This window comes from Rutidosis leptorrhynchoides, chromosome 8, assembly GCF_046630445.1.
Source record: "Rutidosis leptorrhynchoides isolate AG116_Rl617_1_P2 chromosome 8, CSIRO_AGI_Rlap_v1, whole genome shotgun sequence".
In the NCBI taxonomy this organism is placed as follows: domain Eukaryota; kingdom Viridiplantae; phylum Streptophyta; class Magnoliopsida; order Asterales; family Asteraceae; genus Rutidosis; species Rutidosis leptorrhynchoides.
The window spans coordinates 22,486,184-22,497,339 of record NC_092340.1 but is presented as its reverse complement, the minus strand read 5'-3'; the positions used below and the strand labels follow the sequence as shown (position 1 = coordinate 22,497,339).

The following is an 11,156-nucleotide window of genomic DNA, read 5'->3' as shown; positions in this document are numbered from 1 at the left end:
ATCAAAGTTTGACATGGCTCTTACAATTAAAAATTGAATATAAAAATGAGGAGGGAATAAAATTACCATATGACTAAACCATAAGGCCTGCAAATCCTCCAAGTGGCAGCAGCCAAAAGACTCATTGTTTTCTTCTCCTAACCTCAATCCAATTGTCATCTATCTAAAAAGTACAAATAGAAACAGACAAATTATATTAAAAAAAAAAAAAAAAAAAAAAAAAAAAAACTAATTAATTACATAATTATGTATTATGTATTCAAGTAAACTACATCCTTCAAAAACCATTGATGACAAACATATGAGAAAAACAACATGGATGTAACTCTACCTCCTCCTCTCATGGTTTCTTCAGGTTTACTTCCAACTGATTCTTTGTTAGCATCACTAATCCAAATCTCTAATGAAGTAACAAACATTGAAAAAATTCCAACTACACAATATAAAAATGTTTCAACAATGATAAGAAGGATCAAACTTCTTTCATCATTGTTTGAAGAAATTCAAGAAACCAACACTCAACTTCCACCTTCTTCAATCTTATGTCTCACCGAGCTTTATTCAGTGATTCGAAGGGTGAAATCATTGATAGAAGCGTGTAAAGAAGGTAGCTGTTTATGGAACCTTGTTCGATCCGAAACCATTTCGAATCAATTTTATGTGATTGTTAAGGAAATGAGTAGAGCTTTAGATATATTACCGTTAAGTTTGTTGAAGATAGCAGCAGACACAAGAGAGCAAGTTGAACTTCTTCATAAACAAGTCAAACGAGTTGACTCGTTGATTGATTGTAAAGAGATTCAAAGAAGAGATGAGCTTCTTCAAGTGATGATGCATACTAGTTCTAAAATCATTGACTTTGAAAAAGTCAAAGTCATAATGACCCGGGTCGGGTTGAAAACGCCACTCGATTACGAAGAAGAGATTTCGAAACTCGAATCCGAAGCTGAAAAACAAGCGGGAACGGGCGGGCTTATCGTGGTATCTAACATCAACAATCTCATTTCGCTCGTTACATTATCGAAATCGATGGTTTTCAACAAAGATCATCATAACAAACTAGCCGAAGAAGTAGGTACGCGTAAAAGTTTCCAACATAACTATTTTCCATCTTGTCAATCAACGATCACCAACGTTCCAGACGAATACCGATGCCCGATTTCGCTTGATTTAATGCGGGACCCAGTGATTGTAGCATCTGGACACACGTATGACCGGGTCTCGATTGCACAATGGATTAACTCAGGGCATCATACATGTCCCAAAAGTGGACAGAGACTAATCCACATGGCACTCATTCCAAATTACGCGCTCAAAAGCTTGATCCGTCAATTTTGCGAAGAAAATAACATCCCGTTAACGGATCATTTAACATCAAGTTCTTCATCATCGAATCTTGAACGAACCCCGAGTATGAAAAGAAAACTACCCGAAAAGGCAGTTGATCATATTTCAGCTACGAAAACTGCCATGGATGCTGTAAAAATGACAGCAGAGTTTTTGGTGGGAAAATTAGCAATGGGTTCGAACGATATTCAGAGACAAGCAGCATACGAGTTAAGATTATTGGCCAAAACGGGAATGGATAATCGGAGAATAATTTCGGAAGCGGGTGCGATTCCGTTTTTGGTAACATTACTCTCGTCACGTGATCCAAGAATACAAGAAAATGCAGTTACAGCATTATTAAACCTTTCTATATTTGATAATAATAAGGTGTTGATAGTGGCTGCAGGAGCAATAGACGGTATTGTAGATGTATTGGGTTCAGGTTTAACAATGGAAGCAAGAGAAAATGCAGCAGCGACTATATTTAGTTTATCGATAATCGATGATTATAAAGTGGTTATTGGTAGTCGTCCGAAAGCGATTTCATCTTTGGTTGGGCTGTTAAAAGATGGAACTACAGTTGGAAAAAGAGATGCTGCAACTGCATTGTTTAATCTTGCAGTTCATAATGTTAATAAAGTTAACGTTGTTCTTTCGGGGGCGGTCCCTCTTTTAATCGATTTGTTAATGGATGATAAGGCGGGAATTACTGACGATGCGTTAGCGGTGCTTTCTTTACTATTGGGGTGTTCTGAGGGACTTGAAGAAATAAGAAAAAGTAAAGTTTTAGTTTCGATTTTGACTGATCTTTTGAGATTTGGATCTTCAAAGGGGAAAGAAAATTCGTTGACTTTGTTATTGGGGCTGTGTAAAGATAACGGTGATGAAGTTGCGAGACGATTGTTGATGAATCCGAGGAGTATACCGTCTCTTCAAAGTTTGGCTGTTGATGGATCGATGAAAGCGCAAAGAAAGGCTGACGCTCTGCTTAGATTGCTCAACAGATGCTGCTGCTCACAGTCTCATAATCCTGTTGAATGAAAACACACATAAAGGATTGATGTAAATTTGTGGAGATTGACATAATTGAAAACAAAAAATGTTGTTTTCTATTGTTCTTGTAACTTGTAATTCCATCCGTATAGTTAAACACAAACATCTTTTATCTCTAGGTAAAATCATCAATTTTATTTCGATATCATAACAGGTTTTACACATAATTTACATTAACATACAAGAAATATACCCGAAACCCTACTGGTCATACTAAGCTCATATTGTATATACTATTATTATTATTACATGGATCACTGGGTAAAGGGGGTTGGTTTAACTTGTGTTCAACCAGACAGATGAAATGGGTCAGGTCTTCTGTGAACGATAATTCTCAAAAGGTAAACAATCTCATAAGTCGTTTAGAACTGCACCAATTCCAAATCAATATGTTTGTCGTTTAACATGTACTTCCAACACCAGCTTCCACTATCCATATATTCCTTTTCGATAGGATTTATATGTACAGATAAACCTAAACCAAAAAAATAAAACGGTAAGACACGTAGATGCTTCTTGTAAAATTGAAGGCTTAAAAAAAATAATAACAATGATAATAGTAAACGAAACTGATGACACACAACTAAGATTAATTTTTCAAGATAACCTGAATTTCCAGATGTGACCATCATCTTGTAGCCATCTGGAACTTCAAATACATGATTTCCCTGAATCAAGAACAAAAACGACATGCATTTAATCATGAAGATATGCATCGGATTCTAAAAAGTATCTAGACACTGAAACGATGACAAAAAAATATCCAATTCAAGTATTTCGATCCTTATTTCAACTATTGGCTAGAACATGATTCTTCACATTTAAAAGGTAATTATGGGCAACACTAACCTCAATAATGACATCAGCAGCTTCAAATTCAGCATTTCCATGCAGTATGACTTTTACCGCCTCAAGCCGCTCAACATCATGCTTCCAATACAGATTTTTATCTGAACTCCAGTCTATTCCTTTATTTTGTATTTTTACATTTTCTAATTTGCACCGTGCACATCTACATAAACAAACCGCGTATTTCAACACAAATACTCATGAACTTATTTTTACTAATTAGGAAAGCACCAGTACCATAAACTACCTGAAACCATATTGTAGTATCGACTCATGGTTTCTGTCAACCTGAGAGCCCATTACACTTTCTGATGTGATCATCAAACTCCCATCAAGCTGCGAGAAAAAGAATATGTTCAGTAAGGATGAAAAACGTGTATAAACTACATTTTTTAATATATTTGGTAAACATGTTTGACCTGAACATTTCTCCATAAGAATTCAGAAATCTCGATTTGTAATTCAGAACCTTTAGAAATTGAGCCTCCATGAAACTAGAAAAGTAAAAAAGACAATAAGAAACTGAAAAAAAGAAAATAAAAAGTGTGGTACGTTGTGTTCCTAGTATACTTGAATAGAACTTTCTTGCAGTTTTGATATAGAAGACAAAATAGGAGTTTACCTTTTGTCTAGTGACTTCCCAAAGAGGACCAAGAGCAGGATGAAGAAGAATAAGATATGGTGGTCCAGATTTCGCATATTTATCATTACTTTCAATCTGCACAACAAAGATTTAGTGGTAAACGAATGTTTAACAAAAATGGTACCAGATTAATCGTGAGTAAATAATACCTCGAGGAGCTTGATATCACAATGTGAAAGAAGATCATACGCATTTCGTAGTATGTCAAGTAGTGCACCATCAGGAGTCTACACACACACAATTTTAAGTATCTAATTAGCAGGTTTTAAAGATAGAAAGTAAAGACCATAATGACTACACATCACATAGTTAAGCACCATGTGGCTGTCAAATGCACAAAACGATAAAACATTAAAAAAAAAAAAAAAAATGCCTCGTCACAACAGAATCCTCATATATGAAATAGGAGAAATGGACCTGATGTAAGGACATGTCAGCAGGCTTTCTTTTCTTCTTGGCGGATGATGTGACCTTCCTTCGGTGATTATAGACAATGAAGGTATCTAGTGTATCTGCAATTATGATATATGGATTGTCTTCTTCAATACAAGATACTTGCAAGAAGGGCTAGATTACAACACACAATAAACAGAAAATACACTGCATTACACATTTATACCTTCTACACCTTCAAAACATCGAGATGGAAAACTATTAACAAGATGATCAGCAATATTTTGCATTGTACATTCCAGGCGTCCACCTGAAACACTGGCATAGAAAACAGAAATTGAACCCATATCTTAAAAGTCTATAAAGTAAAACAATGAAAGTATAGGTGTATGTGACCGCTTGGTTAAATATAAATCTTTATTTCATACATTCTTTTAACTGAAAAACAGATATTAGTTCTAAAGGTTCCCCTTTTAAATCATTACTATGTTTCTAGCAAAATAAGCAGAAGAGTGTGAACGGCATATAACTACTAACCAAACATGCTATGTGAATTTTAAAAGTTTCATAGAGTAGAAGGTGTACCCATGTTGGATACCATAGTGGTCAATGTAGTTGATTGACTTTTTCACATTCAGCACCATTCCTGGTAAACTCGTCTCATCCTTGCTTGATGCAATACGTTCCGCAGCGTTCAAGTCCACATAGAGGATATTTGTATTTGCTGGGAACTCTGACTGCAAACTTAACAAATGACCATGGTTTATTTGAAGAATACAACAAAAATCTTTTGTTTGCAATATTTATAGACAAGAATTTCATATGCTAAACTGCATAAACCTAGAAGAAACTACTTTTGGTGCCTTATGGTGATATGTATTAAATCGACAGAAACATTTCTGTGTATATCATATGATAATAAATGATAATAACTTTGGTTTATAATGAAGTGTATATATATAATTTGCCGACTTCCTTTTACTTAACAGGCCTTGTATTTAAGTTGTGATGTTTAGAAACTAAAATTAAGTACTTTTTTACTATCTGGTAATGAAACTTGTACATACATGCCACTTCAATATTAGTACATAGACATTTGTAGCTTATTCATATTTAATGCCATGTTCCTACATTGTACATTTCCCATCGATCCATACCTTTTTGAGTTTTTTCTCAGTGCCCAACACCGAAGCTTCTATGTAATAAAACTCAGATTCCTATAGTGAACAATAGCGATTGCCAGGGGTCACAACTTCCAAAGTTTTAATACTATATGCCTAATAACTAGATCAAAGATTAGTAAGAGCTATTCCTTGAAATATGTTTCTACAAAAGAATTATATTATATTCAAATGAATTTGAAAAAGGGTAAGGGTATGAAATTGGCATTCTGTTAGTGTTTTGACTGAGTATCAACGGCAAACTTTTAGTCGGTTGAATCAATCATAGCTTCAGTTTGTTACAAAGCATTAGATATATACACAAGATAGCCTACATTTTAGATATGTAGCTTATCTAAAATCTTACTTTTGTGAAGTTCAATAAAGGGTCCAAAATGGTACCTATTCGAAGCAGAAGACCCATCAGCAATTCCAAATTTCTCGAACTCTGTATACTCGATGCATGACACACCATATGCCCATGTTCCATCAGGTTTGCCTTCCTCAATCAATACATTTATGCCTTCTGTAGCCCCAGAGTTTCGTTTACATGATGCGAAACCAAGTTTCTGTAAAGTTACCAGTTAACAACAAAAGGTTATTTATATAGGTTTCACTTCAATATAGAAAAACTAACTTACGAGTAGTTACAGTAAAAAAATTGCCATTATAGACGAAATGTTACCTTCCCTTCGTTCAGACCAATCCCTGCCATGGCCAAGAGGGTCACATCGGTAGCTGCTACAACATTACTGCAAAGATACATTTGTTAACATAAGATATGAAATGTAGATATAACACGTTTCGATATCTAACTTAGACAGACCTGACTTGTCGAACTGTTGCTCCTTTTCTTCTATGATCACGAAACCATTGAAAAATGCCTTTGTCATACGCGAGTTTCCATATCACACCATGACCGCCAGGCTTGCATACAGGCGCAAACTGCCCTTTTGCTATCCACTGACCATCTTCGGCGCTAACAGCTGGAACAAGTGGCTGGCAACAACAATGAATAAAAGGCTAGTTATAATACCTACGAACAGGAGAAAAAGATATCATCAATGTTCTACTTATATTACCTGTTCAAAAAGTCGGAAATTTGATCGACCTCTTCCAAACCATTTGGATCTTTCACACATTAACGTGATATGTTCATGATTGTTCTTTGCCGAACTTGTCATAATCGCAACAGGAGTTATGCACTGCTTTCCATATAGTTTGTAGTATAAGAACTCCCTAGCCTTGCATGATGAGCAATCGTTACTACATGTAAAAATAGTATCACTAATAGTGTAAATGCAAATAAAAGTCCTCAAATGTTTACACATAAAGATGTTGTACCTGAAGATCTCTTATAAGGCCTTCCAACAAGGTGCGTCCACAATAAGGAAGCATTGCTGCAGGGAGACATTCACCGGTTACAGAGTCCACTAAACCAAGCCTGTCAGCAGACCCTCCAAGAGGATAAATCTCTCCTAGTTGCGGCAAACCCTAAATTCAGACTTTAATATCTAAATCTTCCATATAAATCCGGATATCATTATGAAATACGTAGTAACAAACAAAACATTATCTCATCTTACCTCCACACCCCATAAAGCGGCCTGAGATGCATATTCTGTGTCTTGAGAAAGATCACGTACATTAGGAGGATGAATCTGCAAGCTATTTATGTGCTGAAAGTTATTTATCTTCTCCCCATGTACAGACTGAGATAGTAGCTCTAAAACCATTAGCTGGTATCTGCGATAAATTCAATGACTTAAATATGTTCTACATGAATCTGTGTATAATAAAGAATTGATTCAAAGTCCAGTATATCAAGTATATCAGAGGAAGCATTTATTATTATTTATTTTTTTTTGAAAGGCAAGTTGTCGGCATCACCCAGAGGGGACTTAACCACCTTCGCGATCATATGCCACGCACGCACGCGCTTTCAGAAGGAAACCCGAATCGTATTGCAGGAACCCAATTCTTAAACCATCCAGAGGGGCAGGCGGACCGGGTTTGAATTCTAAATGGATCTAGGAGAATTCCCCCCTCCCCTAGGGTCAACAATCTGGAGCTCCTTATTTCAAGCAGATTGATTAATAGGATGGGCAGAGCTCGAACCCATGACCTAAACCCAAGCCCCACACACAAGGTGTGGAGATACTACCGAAGCATTTAAAATTAAACGGTTTACATCAAAATAAGAATTGGGAACATTGGTCTACATGCTCAAAATATATTTTTTTGAAATATAGAAGGTTGATTTTCGAGCAATAGACTTCCAGATTCACAGATATCTTCCAAACATTGTTCCATTTGAGTTAAATTATGATAAGGATCCATGTGATGATATCAAGTTAACTTCATAATTAATGTAGAAATCAGGTGATCACTTTCTATACTAATCTCCTACTAATGCTACAAACAGATCTTAATGAAGTGTAAACTAACCCAATAATCCTTGTTATTGCAACATCCTATTCTACTACTAATGCTACAAACAATTTATGCCAAACAGTTACTCCTATAATTGGGGAATAAGTGTGCACTGACATCAAATTTATATTTATTTATATTGACTATAAGTGACGGCTGAAATCAAGTGATAAATGTAAACTAATTAATATCAATAATTTTAATGAAGTGTAAACTAACCCAATAATCCCGCCAATACAATCATAAAACTCTTCAACATCTTTAAGCGTTTTCAATAACGAATTCAACGCAACAGCATCAACCTTCTTCTTCACATGTACCTCTCGATCATCACTCCCGTCCCATTTTTCAATCATTTCAACCAAACTATACAACGCAGACTTCAACGCACTTCTAGCAGACACAAGTTCACTATCAAAACCCGAATCCGTATCACAACCCGAATTTAACACATGCTCTTGACCCGCAGCAACAATGCATTTAATCAAATACAACTCGTACTCATCCAAACGTAACGTCTCTAAAGCCCTAGCTAATTTGTTTTTATAATAACCACTGGTGAAAAACCGTTTCACTTCCGAATCAGAATCAATTACGTGTAATTTATCTCGTAGTTTGTTTGAATTTGATAATTTGGACCGTAGAATACGGAGACGGTTGAGTTCGAAGTCAAAATCCGGCGGTGGAGGTACGTACTCTACGGGTACGGTGGAGACTAGCGTTCGACGACGGCCTGACGGTGAAGATGACGGAATTGAAGGTAGAAAAGGGAGAGGAAATTTGTTGTGATTAGATGGACGGAGGTAGAAGGGAGAGTGAGAGTCACGCGCCGAGAATGTGAAGTAGATGCCGTTGTGGTGGAGTAAGGAGGTTGTCACTCGCGCCATAGAAAAGTGTGTGTTAATTTTGAAGCGGGTGCGAGTGAGATGGGGTGAGGAGGGGTTAGTTAGATTGGAACGTGAGGGGGGATAAGACGAGATTCTGGGAGCATATACCAAAGGAAATGGGAGTACAAGGTAAGGAAGGTGTGTTTTGCGTGTTTGGATGAGGAGATATTTTTTTATTATTATTATTGTACTCAACGTGACAAACTAAAAAAAAATGCAATGTTACACTGAGGGCCTGTTTACTTGCAGCTTAATAACATTAATTGCTTAGTGGAGACTTTTAGAGCTAATGTTGTTGAAAGAATGGGTGCTGAATTGGAAAATACAGCCTTTATTGATGCAGATTAGATGTGGAACAACCTAGCGTCCACTATTAGAGGGGTGGCAAAAGAATCCTTGGGAGTGGCAGTTGGGACGTCGAGAGCCCAAAATGGTTGTAGAGAATCATGGTGGCTTAACGGCGAGGTCCAAACTAAAGTCGCGCTTAAACAAGCGAGGTTTCGGGAGCTCACCTCCTTTAGAAGGGGTACACTAGCAGACAGAACTAGCATAGAAAATAGCTATAAAGAAGCCAAGAGAGAAGCAAAGATCGCCGTTACACGTGCAAAAGATAAAGCTTACGAAGACTTATATAAGAGACTAGACTCTAAAGAAGGGGCAAACGACATCTACAGGATAGCCAAAGCTAGGGAGCGTCGGCGAAGGGATCTGGATAACATCAAATATATCAAGGATGAAGCAGGTCAAAGCATAGTGAAGGAAGACAAAATTAGGAAACGATGGAAAGAATACTTCTCATCCCTTTTCGATGGGGGAAGGACTAGGAATGGAGAACCTCATGTCTATGATATGGCCCCACAATATCAAAACAACTGTTTCTGCACGAGGATCAACCATGGGGAAGTTAGAGTGGCCCTACGTAAGATGGGGAGAAACAAAGCAGTAGGACCGGACCAAATCCCCATAGAGGCGTGGCGGTGCCTAGGCGATGATGGGGTTAGGTGGTTGACAAACCTTTTCAACATGACGTTTAGAAGCGCAAAAATGCCAATGGAGTGGAGACTGAGCGAGGTTATTCCCATTTACAAGAACAAAGGGGATGCACAGACGTGTAGTAACTATAGAGGTATAAAGTTACTTAGCCATACCATGAAACTATGGGAGAGAGTGATTGAGACTAGGCTTAGACGAGAGACAAAGGTGTCAGAGAATCAATTTGGGTTCATGCCAGGACGCTCCTCGATGGAGGCAATTCACATTATTAGAAGTCTTATGGAGAAGTATAGAGAGAAACAAAAGAACCTACACATGACTTTCTTAGACTTGGAAAAAGCTTATGATAGTGTCCCACGAGAGTTGATTTGGAAGATCCTTAATGGTAGAGGTATCCCAAGTAGGTATATAAGAGCTATTATGGACATGTACCAGGGGGCGAAAACTCGCGTTCGGACGACAGTAGGATACACAGAGTTTTTCCCAGTAGAAGTAGGTTTACATCAAGGATCTGCTCTTAGCCCTTTTCTTTTCGCTTTAGTCTTAGACGACCTGTCTCATAGGATACAAGGGAGTATCCCTTGGTGCTTGATTTTTGCCGATGATATTGTCTTAGTATCGGAATCCCAGGATGAGCTAAACAGAAGGCTGGAGCAATGGAGGAATGCCCTGGAACAAAATGGACTTCGGATTAGTAGACTTAAATCGGAGTATCTTAGATGCGACTACGGGAGGATCGAAGATCACAATGATACTGTGGATATTCGTATTGGGGATCAGGTCTTACATCCACAGGATTCCTTTAGATACTTAGGATCAATGCTACACAAATCGGGAAGGATAGATGATGATGTGTCTCACCGTATAAGAGTAGGATGGCTGAAGTGGAGAGCTGCGAAAGGGGTTTTGTGCGACAAGAAGATACCCCTTAAATTGAAGGGGAAATTCTTCAAGGTAGCGATTAGACCGGCCATGTTGTACGGATCGGAGTGTTGGCCAATGACGAAGGCCCAACAGAGGAGGATGGAGGTGGCAGAAATGAGGATGCTTAGGTGGACGTGTGGTAAGACCATGTTAGACATGATACCTAATGGAATTTTTAGAAAGAACTTAGAAGTTGGGAATATCGTCAACAAGATGAGAGAAGGACGACTTAGATGGTTTGGCCATGTAAGGAGGCGGCCACCCACAGCACCGGTCAGGAGAGTGGAAGCCCTCACGGTTGGCGGCGTAAGGAGAAGAGGTAGACCTACACGTAGGTTGGAGGATAGACTGAAGCTTGACATGAAGGAGCTTTTATTGACCGAGGACATGACTTCTGATAGAAATTTGTGGAGGAGTAGAATTAGGATTGATGACTAGGTTGTATATATATTTTATTTTATATTCTTTTTTAATTTTCTATTTAGTTTTATA

At 37.7% G+C, this 11,156-nt stretch overlaps 2 protein-coding genes across 2 annotated transcripts; one reads left to right on the top strand and one right to left on the bottom strand.

Moving 5' to 3' along the window:
* Nucleotides 1–315: 315 nt before the first annotated feature.
* LOC139864997 (U-box domain-containing protein 1-like) lies at nt 316–2,474 on the top strand. The gene has a single exon (XM_071853549.1). It carries the CDS (start codon nt 316–318, stop codon nt 2,368–2,370), a length of 2,055 nt encoding a protein of 684 aa, XP_071709650.1. The 3' UTR covers nt 2,371–2,474.
* Nucleotides 2,475–2,476: 2 nt separating this feature from the next.
* On the bottom strand, nt 2,477–8,838 carry LOC139864996 (UTP--glucose-1-phosphate uridylyltransferase 3, chloroplastic). The gene is made up of 17 exons (XM_071853548.1): nt 8,080–8,838; nt 7,014–7,173; nt 6,772–6,921; nt 6,510–6,671; nt 6,254–6,426; nt 6,113–6,179; nt 5,830–5,996; nt 4,853–5,011; nt 4,494–4,585; nt 4,292–4,386; nt 4,024–4,101; nt 3,854–3,949; nt 3,651–3,725; nt 3,479–3,567; nt 3,232–3,394; nt 2,990–3,050; nt 2,477–2,857 (listed from the first exon to the last, which is right to left on the bottom strand). Exons 1-17 carry the CDS (start codon nt 8,745–8,747, stop codon nt 2,745–2,747), a joined length of 2,568 nt encoding a protein of 855 aa, XP_071709649.1. The 5' UTR covers nt 8,748–8,838; the 3' UTR covers nt 2,477–2,744.
* Between the last annotated feature and the right edge of the window lie 2,318 nt (nt 8,839–11,156).